Source organism: Lygodium microphyllum, chromosome 13, assembly GCF_053477565.2.
Source record: "Lygodium microphyllum isolate KBCC chromosome 13, Lygodium_microphyllum_v1.1.10, whole genome shotgun sequence".
NCBI lineage: Eukaryota > Viridiplantae > Streptophyta > Polypodiopsida > Schizaeales > Lygodiaceae > Lygodium > Lygodium microphyllum.
The window spans coordinates 26,194,896-26,221,152 of record NC_141147.1 but is presented as its reverse complement, the minus strand read 5'-3'; the positions used below and the strand labels follow the sequence as shown (position 1 = coordinate 26,221,152).

The window sequence follows — 26,257 nt, the reverse complement described above, 5'->3', positions numbered from 1 at the left end:
TACCATATTGGTGGCACGTGCCCATGACTATTACTTGATTCTTTATTCTTGCAGTGACATTTGAATAAGGGGAAGGTTGGTCACACATTGTGACTATTGGAGTTCCCACATCTTGCATCTCTCTCTCTCTTACTCTTGCTCCTTCCACTATATACTCTCTTGATACTCATTGGATACAATTACCTTACCATGGGGGCTGATTTGATCTTTTGTCTTGGACTTGGCACTTATGTCTATCAGAGTGTTGTGAGTGGTATCTATATGCTTCTGGGTTATGTATTGAGCCTTGTCTAGTGGGTTATGCATCAGGTTGTTCTCTTCATTTACCTTGAGACCTATCATGTGCCTGACATCTATGTCCCCTATATGTATGGTTACTGACACACTACAGTTGTGATAGTCTTTAGTACAAGTTGTTCTTGGATTTTATTTTCTTGGTTCCTCATAGTTGAATATTGGTATATTGCTGCAATTTCTTAGAACAACCTATCATTTTAGTTTAATGCATTCTATTTGAGGAAAGTCACTTGGATTTGACAATTTTTTGCCTATAGTTTGTGGACAGCTCATTACTTTGGTAGTACCCCTAGTTCTCAACTTGATTTGGTAGTGATTTTGGGGTTGATTTGCAAGTTATTATACTAGTTGCTTTGCCTTTCTATACACTTTCTTGGTCCCAGTATGCTTGATGGTCCTCATGGTAGTGCTATCTTTAATATTGACAAGTTGGATGGCACCAACTACAACTAAGGCCCAAATCTGGCAAGTTTTAGTGTAGAAAATGTAAATTAAGCCTTTGAAACATGAGGATATCAAGCCTAAATGTATTGATGAGTATATTCGCATATATCATTATCAAAATATAGTAACAAATTCCCCTTGGGAGTGATATGGTGAACAAGCGTGGCACTTATATATAAGGAAGTGACATCCCTAGAGGACTATATCAATCCACAAAGGGGAGGAAGCCCAAGCTTTGCGATAAGCTTCAAACTTCTCAATGACAAAGTCTTATTAAGATCAACAAGGTTGTCTTGTGTTGGTACATATGTTATTTGGCACAAAGTAATACCTCCATCACATTGCTTAAACGAAATGCCCAAATAATGATGTAGTATATCCAAATTGGACATGTCAAAAGCTGAATTCAACTGAACCTTAAATTAAATAATGTGTCTCATTAGACCAATAAGTAGCATGTCATCAATATAAATCCCAATTATCAAACACACATCACCCTCATGTGTAACATATAATGTGCTCTCAATGGACTATTCTGAAAACCATACCTAGTCAAGTATGTGTTTATCTTCTCATACCAAGTGCCAAGATGCTTACTTTAGACCATAAAAAACTTTGCATACTTTGTTTTCTTGCCCCTTTTGTACAAAATCACAAGACTAAAAAATATAGACTTCCTCATGTAAATAAGTATTCAAAGATGCAATTTTAATATGCAACCAATGTATATTCCAACCATTTTGAGCTGCTACTCTACAAATGCTACGAATACTTTTCATACAACAAGTGGGAGCAAATGTCTTAACAAAATAAATGCCCTTTTGTTGAGTGTAACTCTTTGCCACAAGTCTAACTTTGTAGCGATCAACACTATCATCCAGCTCATGCTTTAACTTGTAAACCCACTTAGTATCAATGGCCCACATGCTAGGAGGCAAATCTAATAAAAACCAAGTGTCATTTTTAATAATAACACCATACTCAAATTGCATAGTAACCATTCAATTTTCTAAATTTTGTGCCTCTTTAAAAGCCATAAACTAATCCTTATCACACAAACTAGAAACAACCAATGCATAACAATAGGATGCATAAGAGACAGTATAAGAGCCCAAGCAAGTACAACTAGCCAACGATGCATCCAAGTTAAAGTTATGTAATATTTCCACAGTCATTTTGGCATAGTTCTAAATAGATCAATCTCTGCTCTCTCTAAAAATTTGCATAATTTACATCTACATAAAAAATAAGCTAATATATGTTATCATGAGAAGCTTGGATAGGCCAAGAAATTGCCTCAATTGGCACTACATGTGACTACACACCAATGAAAAGAGGCAATAAAGTATCATAAATATCATGTGAGCATACATCTGTCCCTTTTGCTTATGAAAGTAAAGACTGAACAACATCTTCCACAAAGACAACCAAGATATTATTACTTTATTGATGGTATAACTTACAACCTTTGCTTTCATTATTGTATCCAACAAAAATACATTTTACATCCTTGTAATTCCAATTCTTATATTGTTGCACTAGAAAGCTAAGCAATTAAAAACAATGAGTCAAATATAGTTTCTTACCATGCTAAGCCTCATACGGAGTGATAGACTACAAAGCCTTAGTGGGACACATGTTAAGTACATATTTGCATATAAAATAGCTTCAAACTAGAAACTATGGCAAAGCTTGATTCTTAATCATGTATCATGTCATCTCTATGAGTAATATATTTTTTATCCTAGCTACACCAATTTACTATGGTATATATGACATCGTACATTGGTATTTTATTCCACGTTCAACTAAGTATATACTAAATTCTTCAAATATATACTCTCCCTCTCAATCAAAATGAAGAGTACCCGCTTTACATCTTGAAAATTTTTCAATCATGCTATCAAATTACCTGAAGTATAAAAAATACTTTGGGCTTAGCTGTTAAACCATACACAAATGCATGCTTGGAGCAATCATCAATGAAAGTCACAAAGTATAGGTAGTTGCCAAAAGATATTTGCATTGGATCACAAACATCATTGTGTACAAGCTATGGTTTGCAAATTGCTCTCACTCAACCATCTTTTGGAAATGAAGCATGCCGCGTTTTACACAATATGCAACCTTTACAAATTTATTCTCTAGGTGGCTCAAGACTAAATAATGAAGACACTATGTCAAGTTTCTACAAACATAGTAAACTAATGAAATTTAGATGACCAAAATGCACATACCAAAGTTTTATTTGAAACTGCATACGAGTTTACATTTCACATAGTTATTGAGCTTATACAACCTACGACATAGTGAACTAGATGCAATAATCATATCATCATGAGATATCATGAACTATACATTTATCATGAATAAACTTTATGATCAAGCCAATCTTAGCAAGTATAAAAACTTATGGCAAAATCTTTTTCATCTCTACTACATATAAAGCATCCAAGAAAGTACCGCCATTAACAGCAATCAACACAATTTTAACACATGTCACAATACTACCCTTAAGGACAAGCTCAAAAGAAATGAAAGATTGCATAAAGAAGTAATATACTTTGTGACACCATTGTCAAAATACCATAAATTTGAATTCACACAAGACATGCAAAAATTATGTAAACAAGGATCATAACTATATAGTACACTAACTGCCCATTCTATAATCTCACATAACATTTGCAAATTCTAACTAAAAAAGAGAGGCATCTGGAACAACCACACTAGCTCTGTAACCAATTTAAGACAATCCTTTATGACATGATATTTTGACTTACAAAATTTGCATATCATCTTGCTCTCTCTTTCTTCTTATACTTATTTTTTAAAAGCAACATTTGTAGATTTTCACTTACTAGTTAAAAATTAAATATATTTTTTAAAACCTTTCTAATTAGCCATAAAAGCTTGGTTCGCAACATGCATAATTATTGTTGGTTCCATCCAACTTGTTCACAACAACCAACATATGAAATTTATTATTTTTTCCAACCATAGCCATTAATTGTACTCAATGCGAAAGTTAACTATATAGAGAAAAATATGAATAAACCTATATTTGTTGCACAATATAAAAGAGACTATAAAGACTCTTGCCTATAGAAATGACTGATATTGAAAATTTTACACAAAATGACAAAAATCTGCGCAATAATGATAATAGTGCAAACATAATCAAAATAAATGATGAAAAATCTGACGTCAAGCCCAATTTACCTTCGAACACTTATTAAATATTGTCCTGATCTAAGGAAATCAAACACAAGGTGTTGAAAACTCTACCCAAGACGATTGAAACCTAGTCTAATACCAATTGTTGGATTTAGGGTTGCAAGAATGCAAGTACATAATTTGGAGAATAAGCTTGAGAGAGCATAACTCAAAGCATATTGAGAGGTACCAAAAGAGAAGATTTACAAGACTAAGTATGCCCTAAAAGTAAATATGCATATGTAGAAGACCAAGGGGGGAAAAAACCTCCTGAAGGAAAAAAAAATGACGTGGCAATCCTAAGTGTGTTCACACAAATCACTACCAAAATAAATGACATGCCAATCCTAAGTGTGTTCACACAAATCACTACCAAAATATAGTAACACTCCCGTAATGATGGTCTCATGGCATATGACATTTCTTTGATTCCTCTCCTGTCTTGTTAGTCTAATTTGTGACTTGTACTTCTTTAGTATGGACACACACACACACACACAGAGATGTATCACACACACACACACACACACACACACACAGTTGTACCGTCTTTAAGATAATCCACAAGCATATAGGACAAAGAGATATACGTCAAGGTTTCAGTTACAATCCACAAATATGCACAAAAAATGCTTAAAGATTGTAGCTAAGAAGATTCAAGATACGGCAAAGGTTCTATATAATGCTATTGCACATCTCAAAACAACTTCAATAGGATAAAATTTACACACGATACAAGAACATTGATGCAGCAAAATATTCTGCCTCATTTATTAGTTCAGATTCAATAAGTTTAAGATATACAAAATCGAATAGTGGGTTTCCCATCGTGTCCAATCATGAAAATGAATGTCAAAACTGTCAACAGATGCTTACTAATTGATACAAGATGGTGCCATCTGGCACACTCGTAGTCCATGATCTCCATAGCAGCCAATATTGAAGCCTTACCCGTAGATTGCTTGCCAAAAAATGAAGGTTAACCATGGATCTCTAGTGATTTTCACCTTGTCATCCTCAAAAGCATCCATGACTAACATGCTATGCCAGCCACAGCAGCAACTTTGCTTTTTGTGTATTTTGTGAGCCAATATAGAAATATAAAAAGATTTCACATTAATGAGTCTGCAGCTTATATGAAATTTCGAAGACGAGCATAAAAAATATCAATGTCAATTTTTTGCCGGCCTAAAGAAACTGGCTTGGCATCCCCCACAAATCCAACTTGAGCAGCATCTATCACCATGAGCAGTTTCTTGATTGGTATCTACAACAAACAAATGCCATTAGAATACCACACAGAGTCTCCACAATGTAGTTCTAGTAATATTGATGACTTGGCATACTTGATGTAAGGCAGTCACTGCATTTTCCAAATCAGCTTCTGAAAACACATTGAGATGCTCCAAGACCTGCACATAACTCTAACATTGTAAGAAAGACATAGGTTGCTTTAACATTGATCTAATCATGGCATGGCTTAGTAAAAAGATGGACACAAAGGAATGCATGCATCAAAAAAGTGACATTAGAAAAACATGCTAGAAACCACGCCCCTAACAGTGATGTTTGCAAACACTGATTGCTTTAATATTGTTCTTATCATTACATAGCTTGATAATCAGAAGGGAGTACATTACAAAGAGCCACGTTAGAAAAATGTGCTGGATGTTTGCAAACACTGAAGAAAGCACTAACTTTGGGGTAAAAGGAAAAAAGTAAATACCTTAGCAAGATCTGCAGACCGCAGCTCTGGCACATGAATACTTGTGTTGAAAACATCAATCAGACCCATTTCTCCAAGTACATCAGCAGCACTAGTGGTCCCCACCACAAAAAGCTTCCGTCCCTTTACAAAAAGTGACACAACACATCACCTAACTGCAAAGACAAAGAGCTCTGTCTAAATATAGAGATCTCCACAATACCTTAGGGGGTAATCTTTTCAGTAATACTAGAAGAGTCTGCAAGATGAAGTTTGAAAACCGCGGACCAATATTCACGTACTCAAGAAGCCTGCACACAGTAAAAAGTATATTGTACCATCACTCCTGATGTATAAAACTAAAGCAGCACCAAATGAAGTATCATAAAGCATTGCAATACCGTTCGATGTCATCCAGTATAATAATGCTTAGGGGAGACTTGTATGCATCTTCAAAAACCTTCCAAAGTAGGAATCAGTTAGGTTAGATCTCACAACCAATTGATACAATTAGTGGAGCCTAATTATTTGTGTTAATGCAGTGAACCTGTGTACCTTTGCAATCATCGCACACTTGCTACTCTCACTCATACCAACCATTGTTTCTGCAGAAACCTACATGAATAGGAAAGTCAATGTATTGTTTATCTGGCCGGCACAACACTCATACACTGAATGGTAGCAGTCAATGGAACCATCTTATCTTACAATCTTGATAAAAGGGAATTCGCTGTCAATAGCAACTGTTGCAGCCATAGCAGTCTTACCACTGCAGCAAACACATGAGATTTCATTGACGCAACAGGCAATCACCACAAGAATAATAAAAGGAGAGGAGCTGCCAATAATAGGTTACTGTGCAAAATCTGATAAGAATACAGCTGTTCACCTGCCGTGAGGCCCTTCAAGCAGGCATGTAAGTAACGGATTGTGTTCACTTGCTTTAACTTGTTCCACAAGAGCCATCAACCTTTCTTGGATGTCCCTATGCCTTTCTCCACAATCAAGCATTCCATTCAATCTGTACAGAATAGTAATTCAAATCAAGAAAAGTTTATTACAATTAGTACTAGCTCCCTCTGCATAAAGTCAGGTTGAGGTGATACCTGCACATTTCAAGGCTATTCATTGCAGCACCAAATGCTGGTTTCACCTCCTGAAGTGCATGTAGAAAATCATCCATAGTGACCTTGATGTTATCTTCATCTAGAGGCTTTGATAGATCGTCTAGACTTATCTGTCTGTTCAGTGCAAAGGATACGGCACTCCTGACCAGACCTTCAAGCTCTGCACCACTAAAATTTTTTGTTCGTGCAGCTGCACATCACATAATGTTATTATCAAATGCCTCAGTTGAACACAATCATTGAACACTCGCATTCAGAACCAGCCACACAGCATGCAAGCTTCCAGATACTAAAGTTGCACAGGCAGGGTTGAGCTAAGAAAATATGATAAGCTTAATAGCTAAAAGACCTTTTGAATCTTGAGAAGATTGTGGCAGACACAACTCATTTCCTGCAAATCTTTCTACAGTTTCCCCTGCCCCACCTCACTGCCCTGCTCACCCCTTTTCTGTTCTTCAGCCCTGTCCCTCTTTTCCTCCAGCATGCCGCCTTCTTTCCCCTCCTGCATGTTCTGCCACCCCTCTCTCTTCCTCCATCTTGCTTCCTGTCTTTATCTTCTCCAAGCCTGTCCTGCCTACTTGTGTTGCCATTCCTCACCCCCTTTTTTCAGCTCTGCAATCTACTTCATTCCTTTCAGCTGTCTCACTTTCATCTTTTTGTTCTACCCTGCTGCAACCCGAGACAGTTCAACCAAAGGATTGAGTTGGCATTGCTGCCATTCATCTATTGAAAAGCACACTTGTACAAGCAGACTTGGACAATGACTTCGACATAACTTTCATAATGTGGATCAGCAACCACCATCTATCCCAATCAGGCTCCTGGTTTGGTACTTGCAGCCCTTGGGACGGATTGCCCAATAACTTATACTGAAATATGCCTTCTCCTACTTGGAAAGGAGTTCTTCCAAGTTCCAAAGGTCACTCCAAATTCCATTTAACCCAGAAGTTCTTTCAGTTGACCTTGGACAGTGGCAAAAGACTAGTGTTTCATTCCTGTTGCCTTCTGATTTCCAAGTCTCACCCTGGTTATTTGAGTCCCTTCTCTTACATGGTGCCCCTAGAACATTAGTTCTCCTTGAATTACAGTAGATGAACATGTACAACAAGAGTACAGATGTTCTACAGTGCAAACTGTACAAGGCCTAACACAGGCTGAGGATGCTAGACTGTATGGATGCCAATGTACACTCAAAGCAGAGATAGGGAATCCTAGAATGCTGCATTGGACTGCAGTATACGCAGTGCACAAGCATGGACAAGATGATGAAATGTTGAATAATGCAAGCTATGCAATATTGTGCACACTGCAGACTAGGAGAATCTTAAAAAGAGTGTGGAAAACCACACAACCAACCAACTTCAATATGTGTTTCTTGTTCTTATTGTTTTATGCAGCCAAAGGCCAGAAAAGTTGCAAAAACCTTTAAATTGCATGGCTGATCTCTAAAATAAAGTAAGAAAATTTGCCAATACTTTTTTTAGTACAACGACTGCTTACCTAGCTCTTCAAGATTCACATCAGCTGCAAGAAATGAGTTTTCCTTCATTTTACTTGAATGTATATGAAGAATTTGTACCCTCCCCTTTTCATCCGGCAAACCTATTTCAATTTGCACTTCAAAACGACCTGGCCTGTATGGGAAGTAAAACAGACAACCAAAATGAAAAGTGATTGAGACACTTCTAATTTCTAGCACTAGAATTGGAAAAAAGGATAAGTTTAATTGGAAGAACATTCTAGGAGTCTATGCAAACCTCAATAAAGCTTCATCCAGGAGGTCCTTGCGATTGGTCATTCCTATCAGAAGTATGTTGTGCAAAGCCTCAACACCATCAATCTGTGTTAAGAAGTTCAAAAAGCATTCAATAATGGGCCCTAAAAATGTATTCTCAACAAGTAGTAGCCTGATGATAAAATATTCAAATAGAAACCTTTGTTAACAGTTGATTCACAATGCTGTCATGCACTCCTGTTCCATCTCTTGTTGAGCCTCGACTCTGTTGCAAGCACAGACTAGAGAAATATTAACAGGTAGCAGCTGCAGGCAAACATCCCACCTATTTGTAGGTTCAGCTAAGGATAGGCACAGAAGATTAAAATTTTCAATTTGAGAAATTTAGGAACTATAATACTTGTTTGCAAATAGAATTTTAATTTCTAAAGACCATTAGGCCTGAGGCAACATGAAGTTGCAGTAACACCAAGATCATATTCACTTTGAAAGAGGGAAACTTAAGACACTTAAATAGGTCAATACATGAAGAAGCTCATGATCAGAAACTGATAAAATGATAGATACTAAAATAGCCCAATACATTAAGTATAATCAGAATTTGATGAAGAAACACCATGAAACAAGAATGCTTCACACTTGAAAAGAGGAAAACTTGAGTCATTTGCATAGCCCAATACATGAGGAAGCACAATCTGAAACTGATGAAGAAACCTCACAAAATAATAATGCTTTACAATAGTAAGGTGAGCCATAAGCATCTAAACCCTTCCTCTCCATCCACTCTTTTCAGTCAGAGTGGTAAAGAAACATCTGACACACTAAGACCATTGTTCTTTTCCTTTCTTTGGTTGATTCAAGAAATCAGCTGATCTGCTCCAAAAATAGCAGGCCTACCCTGCATTTGCAGTCTACAGAGGTCGCCTTGCATCCCTTGAGGCTCCTTCAGCGTCCCCTGCAACTGCAGCATCTGTGTTTGCTTCCAGCAGGTCTGATCATTCATTATCACCTGAGTTTTACACTGCTCCTCTTACTGCAGGAGTCACCCACCTCCTTGAAGCTGCCTTCAGCTAAGCTACATCTGCTTGTTGGTACTATAGACCCTGGAAATCACTTGGTCATCACCTACAGCTTCTGAGAACAGCATTTCGATCTGGATTTATGAAAGACGAACTACTGCGAAAGCATTTGCCAAGGATGTTTTCATTAATCAAGAACGAAAGTTGGGGGCTCGAAGACGATCAGATACCGTCCTAGTCTCAACCATAAACGATGCCGACTAGGGATTGGCGGATGTTATTTTGATGACTTCGCCAGCACCTTATGAGAAATCAAAGTTTTTGGGTTCCGGGGGGAGTATGGTCGCAAGGCTGAAACTTAAAGGAATTGACGGAAGGGCACCACCAAGAGTGGAGCCTGCGGCTTAATTTGACTCAACACGGGGAAACTTACCAGGTCCAGACATAGTAAGGATTGACAGATTGAGAGCTCTTTCTTGATTCTATGGGTGGTGGTGCATGGCCGTTCTTAGTGTCCATCATCATCTGTCTCTTCTTCAAGGTCCCCCTGCCAAAAGGACTCTGTTCCACTTGCTTCACAAAGCATTGCACTTCATAGGTGCTGCTGCCTGATCAGCTACATAAGTGCAGTCATCTTTGAGCCTTGTTTGATGTCATCGACTTGTCTCTGGTCACCTCAGTACTGGTCCTCAAGCATTGTGAATGATTCATTACTTCATTTACTTTCTCTGTTGATGAGCTCTGTGTCACAAAGTTTGCCATAGACACTCTGTGTTCCTCCTTGGATTTTCAAGGGGAGCCACTCTTTCCTCATCATTCACTAGCATTTATGCAAGGATCCCCACTTCATATTATTCACTCAGATGGACTCAAGGGTATTGTCACAAATGGGAATTCATTGCTAGTATCATTGCTTGGTCCATTTGGATTACAAGGTGTAGCTATGCTATTGACCTTCACGATGTTTCCACTGCAAAGCCTCTTTCTAGAATTTGGACAAAGATCATCCATACTCTTGGCAAGAAACAAGAGAAGCTGCAAGGTGGTTTTGAATGGATGAAGAGGAGGAGAGATGCTTTCATGAGGACATGGGATTCTGGCAGCTTCTTTCACCTAGCTCCTCATATAGTTTGGAACTATAACCCACCCAATTATTTGTACGATGTGTATTTTATCTTTAGGAGGTGAGGGGTTTCTTGAGGCGCGCGGCGGGGGGGGGGGGGGGGGGGGGGGGGGGGGGCGGGGGGGGATTGTGTCGGCACATAATCACTCTTTAAATAAAGGAAGACTTCATGATTGGTACAATTGAGCAGTGAGTGGAGGGAGGAGTGACTAGACTACACATGCACCACCTACTCCTAAGTTGACGCCTACTATCCGATGCCCGCCTCCTTTCTTTTCTTGCTTGCTAAACCCCTACTCTACCAATCACCCCCTACAAGTATCCACCCTGCCATCCTCTACCTTGTCAATGGACACCTGTCTTGCCCGCTGCCCCCTAACTCGTCCACCTTCCCTTTCCTACCTGCCACTCCTTGTCCTATCAATCGCCCCCTAACTTGGCCACCTTCCTTTTCATGCAGCACCAGCTCTTGGCTTGCCCTTTGCCCATTGCCCTACTCATCACCCCCTATCCTGCCCATTACCTTCCTCACCCAATCTAACATCTTGCCCCCATGCGGCCGTGCCCCCCCTACTCAACAAGTTGCTTTGCCCAACTTCCCTATCAGGTATCCTCCTCCTATTCCCACGACCCTCCCCACTCTTCAAGCTCAACCCATAGCCCTTCCCCCTATCTCTACCCCCACACATTCACCCCTCCAAGCTTTGTTGTACAGGGCGCTCCCTTTCATCCAATTCCAACCATGGACACATCATCAATCTCTTTCTCCACCCTAGAAGCCTTCATTGGGTTCGTTAGCCAAGCTACTTCCATCTCCCCACAAACCCCTTAGATGCCAAAATCACCATAGCAAAGCTTGATAGCAATTGACCAAGTAGCACTAAAACTATAGAGACATGAAGCTAGCAAGTAGCACAAGGTTGCAAGTGGCCGTACACCACCATTAGGGGGATCCAATGCAAGCCCCCCACACATCTACAACTAATGCCTTCCCGGTGACCACCAAAGACAAAGTTTGCAATTAGGGACAAGGTGACACCTCTCAAGGCATCCTCTCTAGCATGCACACTAGTTGGGATTACCCCCATTCACATTCTAAAGGTCTTCCAAATTTCTTTGAGTTTTGTTTCTCAAAGTCAACTTAAGTTGATGCATCATCATTATCATTTCCAACATCATTTCCATCATCATCTAATTTTCAATTTCCTCAAATTTAAGTCTTAAACAGGATTGGTATTTGTATGTAAACACAAGAAGAGGAGAATATAAGAAAGAATCAAGCAATCCACTTCTTCTAGTTTTTCTTTGAGTTTTGTTTCTCAAAGTCAACTTAAGTTGATGCATCATCATTATCATTTCCAACATCATTTCCATCTTCATCTAATTTTCAATTCCCTAAAAATAATGCATCTCTATTCACATTGATTCCATCTATTTCACAATTTCCAACTCCACCCATCTCACCCCTTTTCTTCCACTGCATCTCACTTACCTTCAAACCTACATTCCCATCATCATTCACTACTTCACATGTACAATCTAACACCACTCTGTGGGGCCATTCTTGGAAGGCATGAAACACCTCTGCCATTATTGAGTTAATACAAGGTCTACTTCCCCAATTTCACTCATAGCATCAATATCTTAATCTTGCATCTAAGTGGTGGGAACACTTGACTAACCATTATGCAACTCAAGATAGGATCCATGGTATCAAACTCGACCACGAGCTCCAAGAATTTAAGATTGTAGACTAGGATAACCTTAAGGTCAAGTTGGCTGAATACCAAGGAATGCTCGCACAATTCTCCACTATAAGGGCTCATTAAGTCCCTTGAACAAGTTACATTGTTCCTGAACAAACTCCCAAAGAAATATTTCCCCTTTGTTTAGCAAGTGATTTCATTACCTACTACGCTCATATTCTATGAATTTGAGTGTCAGCTACTACATTACGCTCAATTGTTCAATCAACTTTATAACACTCACTCTTTAAAGGGGGCTCTTGTTACTACCTTTCAAAAGGGACAACAAGGAAAAGACAAGAGGTATTGGATGTAAAGTCCCTTCGTCTCCGTGTAAAGTTTTATGAATGTGAACACGCCCTTATTTGTACCCTAACATATAAATACATTCTTTATTCTTTGTGTATGATCACAATATGGTAAACCCATCTCTACGTTCACTCTCTCTCACTCTCAACACTACTGTTCACACTTCTGTCTCGCACTCCCACTACGCACTCTTCCATTCAAACCGGTATCAGAGTTGCAGCTAAGGTGTACATGCTTCCCAAAGTCCATGCATGTTAGCTCCAACTCATTTGCATGAAGAAATGTCCTATAGAAGAAAAAAGGAAATGGGATTCTAAAGACATACAGGCCCTATCTTTAATTTCTCTATCAATCAAAAGAGCAATAATACCTCATATTCAGTTTTCTAAGACCTCGAAGGCAGCATGGGATACCCTTGAGCAAATGTTTGCAACTAGAAATTAGGCTAGAATCTCTTACTTGAGAAGAGAGTTGGTAAATGCACACACAGATGAGGGTGATGGCATGAAAGATACTCTTATGTACATTAAGGATTTGAGAGAGCAGCTAATGAGCATTGATGGGATGATACCTAATGAGGAAATGGTCAACACCACAATGAACTCTCTTCCAAAGTCTTATCTTGGTTTTCATATTGCATTGAAATTGTCTTTGAGGGGAGCACAACGGCCCCTCACATTCATGGAGCTAACCAACCTCTTGTTGTAGGAGGAACACACTTGGAAGAACATGGCAATGAGACCCAGTGATGTAGATATGCTCTCTAAATATAAGAGGAAGGGCAAATGTAAGCAACAAGTGAAAATTCAGCCTAAGGCTGATGTGGGACAGCCATCTGGCAAGGCTGCCCAAGATACAAGCAAAGGAAAAAAGAAGAGCAGATACCACTACTACAAGAAATATCAGCCATTCTATCTTCACATGGCAATGCTCCAGCCAACTTGGTCAACAAGGATTATGCATTTCTCACTTGCAGTTATGACACGTCTATGGATGATTCAGCATTTAATACTATTAAAATGCAGCATACGTGGTATTTTGATAGTGGAGCATCCAGGCACATCACTTCTCAGAAGTGTTTGTTCACATCCATGCAATCGGCCCCTGTGGAAAAAAGAGTTTCTTGTGCAAACAACTCTGGCTATAATGTTTGTGGCATTGGTACAATTTTGATCGTTGCTATAGGCGGATCAGATTTTCAGCTTATGGATGTATTATTTGTGCCTAGGATTACTAAACGCCTTCTTTCAATTTCAGCTTTCAATAAGCAAGGCTTTCAAGTCATCTTTGAAGATGACAAATGCATTGTCAAAGATAGGGAGCTTGATTATGCTCTTCGGTTGTCAAGTACTTTGTACAAAGGTCTCTTTTTATTGAATACTTATGAGAAAATGTCTCATCAAACTTTGATAGTCAATACACTTACTCCCTTATGCAAACATGGAGCTTTGGCATGCTCACTATGGTCATATGAGCTTTGGTAGTCTGGTAACACTTCAGCGTTGTCAGATGGTGGATGCTTTGCCTCCAATTGATACTCCACCTCCCCATGAATCTGAGGGGTGTATACTTGGGAAAATGCATCTCTTTGCTTTTAAGAAGAATGGTACAATGTGTGCTGTCTAGAAAATGCAGCTCATACACTCTATCAAAGAGACAAGGCTATCCATTAGCCCTATCTAAAACAACGCCCATGAGCTCCTTAAGAGAGAGCATCGTAGACTATTTCTTATCAAGTTTTTGGAGAAGGCTAGATGATAGCTTTACACCTAGGAACATCGCTCTCTTCCAATGGCTATTAGCGCAAAGGAGCTTAGCAGTTTGTACTTGGATAGGACGTGGCAAGGACCCAATGGCATGCACAAGATGTGGTGAGCTAGAGGAGAGACAGAGACACTCCCAATGGAATTGTCCCAAAGCTCAAGGAGTATGGAGGAAAGCCCTCATAATGATATTCCACGACACGCAAACACCGTGATCACAACTAGGGGGTATAGCTTGAGTCACAAACAGAGGCCTAGCATGTGGATATGGGGATGTGCAAGGGAACTTGTCTTTTCTCATCATTGGACAGCATCTAAGCAAGATCCCCACTTCAAATTACTTGCAAACACAATGGACCTAGGAACACTATCATAATTGGGAACTGATTGCTGTTATAGCTCGGTAAATTCGGACCTTGAGGGGTAGACACACTATAAGTCTTTGGGATGTTCCATAGCAAAGACTCTTTTAATACCCACAGGAGATAGGGGAGGATGCAAGGCAGCTCTGAAAGGGATGAGGAGCAGGAGAGAGGCCTTTCTACGAACCATAGTAGCCAAAAGTTTCAGAAACAACAAGGTAGGAAAGGAGTTTCGAACAAGTTTCCTACATTATTAATTTTTAGGAAACATCTAAAACACGTTTTTTACCTATGTAGTAAAAAAATGCAAGTCATAGAATTTATATACACGAAATATTCAAAGAAATAATCCTATTTATCTATTATCTACATGAGCAATCATCAAATTGTACAATATAAGCATGTAAACAATGTCCAAACCTTATAGTATCAAATATCGATTTGGAGCAAGGACATGTCACACATATTATAAAAATGATAAACACGAATAAAGGTAACAATGTGTCAAATAGTCTCAAGCCTCATGGGCCTTGTCAATGTTCAATACATAAATGGAAACTACGAAAAGTCAAACCTAAATCCTAGAGAATGTGTCATGACTCATGCCCAACATGCTGTTCAATGTCTTCATACTCCTCATCATCACTCACACTACTAGAGCTCAAGCTCTCAAGTAGATCCTCATCTTCAGCTATAGCGGTACTTGTGCCAACTATATTACGAGTACAAGCTGCTGAACTTATACCTCAAAAATGACATCATAAGCTCCTCATACAACTTGAAATAAATATCCCTCTCCTCTTGAGGGATAGTAGGAACATCCTTTGTCTTTGTAATGTCAATATTGTCAACATTCACTTGCCTTGGCTCTATTGGATTCCCCTTTTGCTCCATCAACTTCAAGTTTCAATGGCAAAATATAAGCTGCTCCAACGGGCAATCCCAAGGTTATACTGTCACAGGTTGACATTGTACGATCTGTCACAAATCCCAAGGCATGTTTGCAGGAGAGAAAACGCTGCTTTTAGTTGCTTTTAGGAGCAAAAACATCAATTGCATGATACACCATATATTTGGAGGCAGAAACATCACTTTTCAAATACAGATTTTCTTAAATGAATAGAAATGCCCTAAAATGGTAAGAAATGTTTCTAACATGTTTTGTACGTTTCCTACTTTGGAAAACGTGTTGCCATGCCACTATGCTACGGACTTGGACTCTGGCACCTTATTACATCAGATGGTTTGGTAATAAAGTCCACCCAATTGGTGGTTCAACCAACCATTCTATCAATGATGTACTTAGCTACTCTTTAAAGAGTTGCCTGTACTTAGTATTTTACCTCGTGAGGAATTTTTCCGAGGTGTTACTAATAGAATTTCCTTTCTCTTTAAAGAAAAGGAGGAGAAAGTCTCTTCTTGTTAACAAGGTCCATTCAGATCTTTTTCTTTCAATCATTTCCTTTCAACTACTATGGTTAAGGTTTGATTACAACTATTCATACCTGCTGTCACCGTAAGTTTAACGAGTACTGCATAATTTGTAAACTTCCCAAGGTGCAAATATCTGTTACCTAATCTCATTATACACTAGTAGTGCTCTTCAACTTTGATATCTCGTATGCTGCGTTATGCATACGCTCCATATCCACGCCTGTTTGCATATATCCAAACTCAATCCCAACAGGACCCCCATGTAATGAGACTCCTGATAGGGCATGTACATGTCATTTTTATGATACTTTCATAAGATCCCAATGAGATCCCAATGAGCAAGGGAATAATTGGATGCAAAACATGGTCCTAGAGATGTAAGGACCAAAAACCCTCATCTCAGCAACAAATGAAGCGATAGCTTATGGATTTATTCCATTGTGTCAGAGGATATTATGCTTGATATTTTAGTGCACAAGCACATGTGAATAACTGGTCAAATGCTCCACCAAATAGAGTGTCACACAATTTTTTCCGCTTCTTGCCACCACTTCATTTCAGGACAGCCATATCTATCACATTTTGTACAAGTATATTTTCCTCTGTTCCCAAACTCTTTCTTCCTATTCAGGTTGCCACATACAAGTCAAAATTGCCCTTATGCCTCTTTCTGTCAATGATATATTGGTTTGACTTCAGCTTTTGACAATATTTGTTACCAGCTATCAAAGACACTGAAGCACATTTTCCAGCCATCCATTAGACTTATTGTATACCACACATGGCCAACTCTAACTAAGAAAACTTCCAGTTCCTAAAGAAGTCAATGAAGAATTTGACAAACAAAGAAGCTAGCATGATAATCCAACACTGTTCTTGCAGCAAAAACTATGCAATATTGTACCCTCTCTTTCAAGCACATCCATGCATTTTGGAACACAGACTTTTCCATTCTCATCAAGCAAGCCTTGTATTTGCTTTGGTTTGATCTTAGTTAGGTTCACAAAAGCACTCAGTTTTCAGACACCAATATATTGTGACTTTAAGAAACTCAAACAACAAGGCGAAGAAACCATGCTTTACATGATACATTTGGAGGGAGAGACACCTTCAAGTTTAAAGGATAAAGATAAAATTGTCAAGAAAGAGCAAAAGATGATGATACTTGTCATACCTTACAAATGGCATCAATTTCATCAAAGATAATAATGTGCAGGTCACTCTGATCACCTGCCACAAAAAATAAATCATAAGCACAAACAAGTCCTCTGCTGATTAAGTCAGAAGTGTATGGCAGAGGCTCAACATCTTGAAAATCTCACTTCATATCTACAGATAAGAGTACCACCAACCCCTCAAGACCATCTTTGAGACAAACATCTTAAAAACCTCATTTCGTATCCAGAGTCCCCATCACCAACCCCTCAAAACACACTTTTGTCTGATCCTCTTTACATGAGCCGAATTCAAATGTGAAACATAATAGCATTTACAAGTGCCGGGCAACATAAACCAATTCAAGAACAGCTGCACTTATATACGTGTACCCTTCAAAACATGCATAAGCACCAAGCGAATAGTACAATCATCTTCATGTAGAGATTCCATTCAGCCATACACATAAATCAAACAAGCATCTTGGACTTAAAACAGAGGTTTCAAGGACCCAAGCAATAACGACAACAATAACAAGAAAACAGTTCCATAGATGAGTCCTGCCAAAATGACACACTTTGATAGACGATGGAATGTAGGTAAGACTCTAGATAAACTTATTACTAAGCCCCACTTTGTTTGCCTGTTGACATAATGCATGGTTACTGCATTCTCATAAACAAATTGAACATCCATGCATTTGACCATCCTTATGTAACAGATCCCTTATTAGCTATGGCACACACATGAGCATGGAACAACAATTGTTGTCAACCAAAGCCATGCATGTGTCTCCATGTTAGGTTTCATGCACTTGCAAAGAAATCATATTTGCTCCTCTTTCTCCCTTTGCAACACATGGAAGTGTTTGGGTTGATTAGATGTTTCTTTTCTTTATTCTTCCCGTCGTATTCGCCAGTACTTTCAGGTTCCTAGGGGCTACAGCCAGGCCAGATTTGGTCGCCCTTGCAGGAGCAACTTCAGTGGCATACTCTATTGCCTAATTTTCAGCCTTCTCCCCCTTTGCTGGATTGGGTGTTTGTGAAACCAAACAATTTCCCAAAAAGTTCAGCTAATTAGATTTGCCATAAGATGGTTGAGGATAAGAGATGGGTCATTGAGAAAGCCAACAAAGTATGGCATGTTCAAGACAGCAAAGGGAAGTGATGTGATAGATTTCTTGAACTATGGAAGCCCAAGATTCCCTATTAGGGGAAAGTTTTCATATGGAGGCTACTTATTTGGGATCTTGCCACTGAAGATGTGTTGCATGCTCGCAAGATCTCATGTGGCCACTATATCTTTTTTTGTACTATATGTGATGAGACCCCAATCCATTTTTTCATCTACTACCCTATTGTGAGACAAATTTGGAGCTTTATTTCCCATGCATGGACCTCGGTGACACAACAGCAAATGGCTATCCATTCTTGGGTCATGGGCAAGATGCCTTCTTTGAACACTCTGCAGCCAAATCATCCTTGCCTTTTCCATTTTCTAAGATGGACTGCTCTCTGACACATTTGGCACACCCATAATGTCCCTTTTTTTTTTGTGTTGGATATCTATGGTCACACGGCCCGTGTTCAAGGATACTATAACGGCAGATTTCTTCAATGGTTCCAGCTGACCTAGTCCTCGTTGAAGTGGCTGCTCCAAGGCTGCAAATTGTTCAACCCACTCTTGTTGTGCCCCCTACATGATATTTGTGTTCTATGCTTTGGTAGCATTCTATGATTTGATATAATATAAATTACCCCTCACGAGAAAAGAAAGAGGGGGAGAGGCCATGAAACTACCATCTAATCTCACATTATATTGCATGACTGATAATGTTGTGCTTTTTTTGTCTCAACTCTCCATCTCTAGGTGGCATAACTAAGCTAGAGGCTGATGCAGTGCTCATCCTCAAAGTACATGATACTCTAGAGCACCCACAGCCCAAGAGAGGCAATGAAATTGTTCTGTAATCTCACAATATACAAGACATCTGGAAATGTGATGTTCCTTTTGTCTCAACCCTCCAAGGAGGGCTGCTGTCAAATTGGCCAGTTTGGGCCTCAAAGAGTGTATTTGAGAAAGCCAATAGGTAGAAGCCCAAGTAATGTAGGTCCCTTAAGTCCATGATCTTCCAGATCCTCAAAGAGAAAGGCAATGAAACGGCCTTCTAGTTTCATAATAAATTATACATCTAGAAACGTTATGCTCCTTTGTACCAACCCCATCTTTGGGTGATATTGGCGAGTCCCAATCTGCGCCATGCGGGTCCTCCCCCCCCCCCCCAAAAAAAAAAACATCTCTAGCTGTCTCAATTTTTATCTTTAAAATGAAAGGCAAACCTAACCAATGGCCCAATGCACCCCAAAAGATAGATGTGAATATACATACAAAGGGTGTCATTCTAAGTCATCATCAATCAACATAATGAAATGACATTAGCAAAAGTCCCTCTTTGTCCCCTAAGGCTTACTCCAGAGAGCCAAGTAATCTATGTTTATTTTAAATATTCTCTTGGGGGGAACTAACAACCATAGTACAAACTTAACTAAGACCACAATTCAAACCTAAGTGTATGGACAAATATAAGCACAAGGAATAGAAATCTCCCTATATTGCCACTCTCAAGGGTGAATTTCAAGTATAACAATAGTAAAAATCTGGTTTGGTGGCCCATAGTGGCAAACAATGTATGAAGACTTCCTAAATGAAAGGAGGTGCAAAATGCCAACTGTCTAAGAAGGCACCTTGCATCTTTGTATCCTCTAAAACTCTATCTAGTGTTTCCCATTTCCCTCTAAAAGTATCCATGATCTTTGCCTAGACGCCAGTGAGTCTCTCAAGTCCAAGTGTGCTATTGACCAATAGCCTTGATTTCCCTTCCTTTGAGCTTAGTCACACAAAATTGAAGATGGTCATCAAGGACATCGTCAAATTTGATAATTGAGAAAAATGAAACTAGGGATCTGCTAGATGTGGCGAAGCTAATAAGTGTGAAATTATATGATAAGCTAAGGAAGGATTTTACCAATATCGCATAGTTAGGCTAAAGAGTCATGGTTAGACAGCTCAATGTGATGTGACAATATCATCTATGTCCTACACTAGTATCTTAAGCAAGGATGTGGACCAACACATTTTGAGTAGAATGCTCTACGTATCTCTCAAGGTATGTCCAAGCTAGCTTCTTGTGGTGGGTCCACATGTCTATATGAGGTAAGCTTTCCAGTATCCAAGGCTATTTAAGCTTTGAAAACGCCTATAAGCATCCATTGGTCCATATCCCTCAAGTGCCTCTGTAAGGATTGCAAGGAATGCTCTCTACATTGGTGCAACTCCAAAAGGAATAGTCCAAGGCAACATTGCTCTAAAACTCTATCAACTTAGAAAGTGGCCCAAATCCCTCTTACAATATTCAATAGACCATTGAAGCGCCCTATAATCTCACAGTATGTGCCAGATAATCTCATAGCACCCTTTGCACATGAAAATATAGAGCTTCTTAGTCTCTAGCTCAAGCCGGAAAAGGTGGCAAGTCTAGTTCTTATGGGGAAGGAAATCTACTTTGTAGTAGTTTGCCTCTATCCATTACTAGTGTGTGGAGGGTACAACTTGCCAATAACCCATAATAATCCACTGATGTTAATAATCTCCTTTGGCATTCCTCCTGGACTTTGGACCCATTCTATATGACTAATTCATGCAATGCCACCACACCCCATTACTCCTTGTGGAGTTTCATGATGCACAATCCGGTTGTTGCCAAGGGTCTTTGGGATTTTGTGATCAGCGATTCAGCTAGAACAAGAGGGTTTGCACCTCACATGCCTCAAAGAGGGGCCAAATGACAACAAGCTGCCCCTATTGCTGCCCATATTCCTCCTATGGAAGAACAAAGGAAGTGAGAATCTAAAGATGCACAAGCCTTATCTTTGATAGCTCTTTCAACCAAAAGTGAAATACTACCTCATATTCCGTCTTATAAGACCTCAAAGATAGCTTGGGATATCCTTCAGCAAATGTTTGCAACACGAAATGAAGCCAAAATCTCTTACTTGAGAAGAGAGTTGGCAAATAAACACATGGATGAGCGTGATGCTATGACAAATCACCTTACTTACATTCAAGATTTGAGAAAGTGGCTGCTAAATATTGATGAGGTGATGACCGATGAGGAGATGGTCAATATCACCCTAAACTCTCTTCTAGAGTCTTATATTGGTTTTTACACTTCATTGAATTTGTCTTTGAGGGGGGTACAGCAGCCCCTCACATTCATGGAGTTAACCGGCCTCTTGTTGCAATGGCTATGAGATCGATCAAGTGATGTAGCTATGCTCTCGAGGTAAAAAAGCAAGGGCAAAGGCAAACAACAAGTGAAAAATCAGCCTAAGGCTGATGTGGTACCGCCATCTGGAAAGTTTGCCCCAAATTCAAACAACAAATAAAAGAAGGGAAAATGCCACTATTGCATAAAGAGGTTAGCAAAGGAGAAGGACTCTGGCTTGGCTATCCACAGAACATCAGCCACTCAAACTTCAAATAGTGACACTACAACCAGCTTGGTTGAGGAGGACTAAGCATTTCTCACGTGCAATTATAACTTGTCTATGGCTGATTCAGCATTTACTACTGCTGAAACGCAGCATACATGGTATTTTGATAGTGGACCATCTAGGCACATCACTTCACAAAAGTGTTGCAATCTGCCCCTACAGGCAAGAGAGTTTCCTATGCAAACATCTCTAGCTATGATGTTTGTGGCATTGGTACAGTTGTGATCACTGCTACATATGGAACATATTTTCAGCTCATGGATGTATTGTTTATGCCTAGGAACACTAAAAACCTTCTTTCAGTTTCAGCCTTCAATAAGCAAGGCTTTCAGGTCATCTTAGAAGAAATCTCATCATGCTCTAGCAGTTAGTAGATTTACTCCTGCTATCTAGAATGCAGAGCTTTGGCATGCTTGCCATGGTCATATGAGCTTTGGTAGTCTAATGACACTTCAGCATTGTCAGATGGTGGATGCTTTGCCTTTTGTTGATACTCCACCTCCCCGTGCATGTGAGGGGTATATACAAGGGAAACTACATCGTTTTGCTTTTAAGAAGGATTGTGCAATGTTTGATGTCCGGAAAATGCAGCTCATACACTCTGATGTGTATGGTCCTATACGGACAAGAGCACTCAATGATCATTTGTATTTTGTCACATTTATAGATAACTATTCTCATTACACATCGGTATATGGTCTCAAAGCAAAGCCAGATGTATTTATGCACTTCAAACACTTGGTTGCAAAATTGGAAGTAAAAACATGTTTGAAGGTGCGACAAACAGATCGAGGGGGGAAGTATATGCATTATGCATTTGAGACATGTTTGATACTCTCTTTTTTCCTCTTACAGAGAACACACATTGGAGATACCTGCACAACCTTGGATGTACGGTCCCTCGTTGCCAATTTGTTGGCAATTATTCTCCATAATAGCACATTAACCCTATAGGAAGGAGTGGCTCTCCATGCCTTCTTGAGGCGCTTCTTCAAACTTTTCTTTTGAAAATAATGATAATGCGTAGTGTTGTATTATAAAAGTACATATATACATCACTCTCATAGGGGGTAAAAACAGCTATATCAAGGTTCGAAAGAGCCTAGATATAGGCTTTATAGTAGCATCCTTCTTGGCAATTATTTTTGACATCTGATAGACTTCTACAAAAATCTAATCACTAAGGCTAGACACGGTGGCAAAGGGGTGTCTAATATAGCCAAAAACTACATTAGTCCTATGACACCAAATCCAAAACAGGGTGATGCTACGGACTATTCTGCAGACTCTCTTAGAGACTTTGTTGAGATTACCATGATCACCAAATAGAATTTGTTTCCATCCTAGCACTCATAAGGTTTTTGTTAGCAAAGATGGCATTTTTGCTGAAAATGCAGCCTATTCTCAGGATCAATTTGAAATGATGACCACCTATGAGACTAGTGATGTCTTTGAGGGTAAAAATTGTTGTTGCTTCACCTGGCCTAAATCAGTTGATCCTATTTTGCCTCCAGCAATGGACTATGCAATTGAGCAAGAAAAGGCTGCTACCAATGCAGCAAAACAATCCCTAGATGATTGTTACAAACTCTTCAGGAGAGTAAAATTGATACTCCTTGCCTTAATGCACTAGAAAGACTGCTAAAGAGGCTACTCATGATGCAAGGAAGGCACATTTCGTGGAAAATTTGGAAGTAGATGCTCTTCTTGATGAGCATGCACTTATGAACTCACTTTTGGATGAGGATGAGCCTACTTAAGTTGATAATGTACAACAGGATGTACATTGGTTGCAAGCCATGAAAGAGGAGTTGGACCCAATTGCTACTTATGGTACTTGGGATATTGTTGAGTTGCCTCTTGGCAAGAAGGCTATTGGCACTAAATGGGTTTTTAAACTCCAACACAAGGCTAATGGTTATGTTGACAAGTACAAGGCACACTTGGTCGCCAAAGGATATGTAAAATATTACACGGCGCAGCGAACAGAATCTGAGAAAGAGATAGAGAGTACACAACAGATAAGAGGAGAATCAGTAAAATTCTTTAACTCCAAACAACTGATACAAAGATGGCTCTGTCCACCCGTGCGCTTCCACTGTGTGAAGCTTAGATGGCGATCTAGACAGAAGATAGGTGAAGAGCTTAAGGCTAGCTGGAACAACAACTCTGACTGGGTGAAAGATGAGTGTAAGATGGCTGCGAAGGGGTTTAGCTTTTATAGCTCGCGAAGGTCGTTAGGTCGGCCTGCTGACCGACCTACCATATGAGCCTCCACGCAACTCCCTTACCACGCAACTCAATGCAATGTGCCTCGAGTTGCTACCAGCTTAACCACTCCGTCTAACCCAAAGATTAGACCCACAATGGTCACCTTTTTGCCATCCGGTCACATAGACCTCATCTGATATACAAGTCAGGACTCCACCAATGTCCGGGCTCACACTTGGCTTCTCCTCATAATGGGGGCCTTACAACTTTGAGCACCATGGATCATTGGTAGTACCTAATGAGGGTGGGGCATTGATCATATCTAACACCCCCCCTCAATGTCCACCCATAGGTGAACTATCTCCTCGGCCCAATGCCGAGTCTCTGAAGATGAACTTGAAGCAGATCCTTCGTAAGTGCTTTGGTGAAGATATCTGCTCCATTCTCCTCTGTTGGACAGTAGACCAATTCCACTATCCCATCCTCCATCAAATCACGCACATAGTGATACTGGATCTCTATATGTTTGGTGCGTGCATGAAACACTGGATTTTTGGCAATGGCGATGCAACTCTGATTGTCACATCTCAGCACAGTTGGTTCTTCATCCTGCACTCCCATATGCCATAGAATCCTTCTCAACCATACGGCCTCACATGCAGCAAAACAAGCTGCCTTGTACTCTGCTTCGGTAGAAGACAATGCCACTGTTGGTTGCTTCTTACTAATCCAAGAGAAAATTCCTGAACCCAAAGAGAAACAATAACCAGAAACTGACTTCCTGGAATCAATGTCTCCTGCCCAATCTGAGTCACAATTCCCCACAAGAGAAGTTCCGAAACTGTATGTGATACCATAGTCAAGAGTTTTCTTCAAGTATCTGAGCACCCGCATCCCAGCCTTCCAATGACTCTCATGAGGTTTGTTTGAGAACCTGCTCAAAACACCAACAGCAAAACTGATATCTGGTCTGGTGTTACACAAGTAGATTAGACTGCCGACCAACCTCCTATACCTCCCAATGTCTGCTAGTGCTGATGTATCCTCAACGGATAACTTTACATTCACCTCCATAGGTGTAGCTATCTCCTTGCACTCGGTCATACCAAATGCCTTCAAGATCTCCCATGCATACTTCTTCTGAGAGATGAAGATCTTTCCTGGCTCTTGCCAGACTTCAATCCCCAAACAATAGTGCAACAAGCCCAAGTCTGTCATTTCAAACTCAAAACTCAAAGCCTTTCGAGTTTGGTTGATCATATCTTCATAGTCACCTGTAATAAGAAGGTCGTCCACATATAGGACAATCACTACAGACTTTTTACCATCCCTGTAAACATACAAGTTAGCATCTGAGGCACATCTTTTGAAGTTTAGGTTTAAAAAGAACCTATCTATCCGCTGGTACCATGCTCTGGGGGCTTGTTTCAGCCCATACAATGCCTTCTTCAGTTTACACACTTTGTTCTCAGAATGGGGGGCCTCAAACCCTGGTGGCTGAGCCACGTACACCTCCTCCTTGAGGTCACCATTTAAGAACGCTGACTTAACATCCATTTGGTACACTGGCCACTTCTTGTGGGCAGCCACTGCAAGTACCGTGCGAATAGTGGTCATTCTGGCAGTTGGGGCAAATGACTCTTGAAAATCAAACCCTTCAACTTGTGAAAATCCTTGGGCAACCAGTCTAGCTTTGTACTTTTCTAAGGTACCATCAGCCTTGTACTTTACCTTCCAGATCCACTTGGTGCCAATAATCTTCCGCTTTGCTGGCCGATCCACTAGCTCCCAAGTGTCATTCTTCATTATGCTGTCATACTCCGCCTGCATAGCAGCCTTCCATGATGGATCTGCAAGTGCTTCTTCTAAGTCAGTTGGCTCCTTTACTTCTCTCATAATCTCAACCATCAAGGCCATGTTGACTATGTGAGCAGAAGCCCTCCTTTGCTCCTCTATTCTCTGAGACCTCCTTGGTCCGTCTGCCTTCTCCTCAACAGATGCAGGCATAGGATTATTGTGGTCATAGAGCTGCTTCACCCAGCGCGGCAATGGCTTTTCC

General features: G+C 39.9%; 1 protein-coding gene across 2 annotated transcripts in view; it reads right to left on the bottom strand.

The window, feature by feature from the left end:
* Positions 1-4,689: 4,689 nt before the first annotated feature.
* The window catches only part of NSF (AAA-type ATPase family protein), an 85,588-nt gene continuing 64,020 nt past the window's right edge, over positions 4,690-26,257 (bottom strand). Inside the window, exons 9-21 of one of the 2 annotated variants that reach the window (XM_087690877.1) lie at positions 17,454-17,509; positions 8,724-8,789; positions 8,547-8,629; positions 8,290-8,423; positions 6,769-6,979; positions 6,552-6,683; positions 6,371-6,431; positions 6,218-6,277; positions 6,064-6,122; positions 5,886-5,973; positions 5,684-5,806; positions 5,304-5,369; positions 4,690-5,224 (exon numbers count right to left, since the gene is read on the bottom strand). In XM_087690877.1, the coding sequence (XP_087547003.1) occupies positions 5,090-5,224; positions 5,304-5,369; positions 5,684-5,806; positions 5,886-5,973; positions 6,064-6,122; positions 6,218-6,277; positions 6,371-6,431; positions 6,552-6,683; positions 6,769-6,979; positions 8,290-8,423; positions 8,547-8,629; positions 8,724-8,789; positions 17,454-17,509 (1,274 nt within the window). In that variant the 3' untranslated portion in view covers positions 4,690-5,089. The remainder of the gene's footprint in view (positions 5,225-5,303; positions 5,370-5,683; positions 5,807-5,885; positions 5,974-6,063; positions 6,123-6,217; positions 6,278-6,370; positions 6,432-6,551; positions 6,684-6,768; positions 6,980-8,289; positions 8,424-8,546; positions 8,630-8,723; positions 8,790-17,453; positions 17,510-26,257) is intronic. The other variant, XM_087690878.1, reaches the window with a different exon arrangement.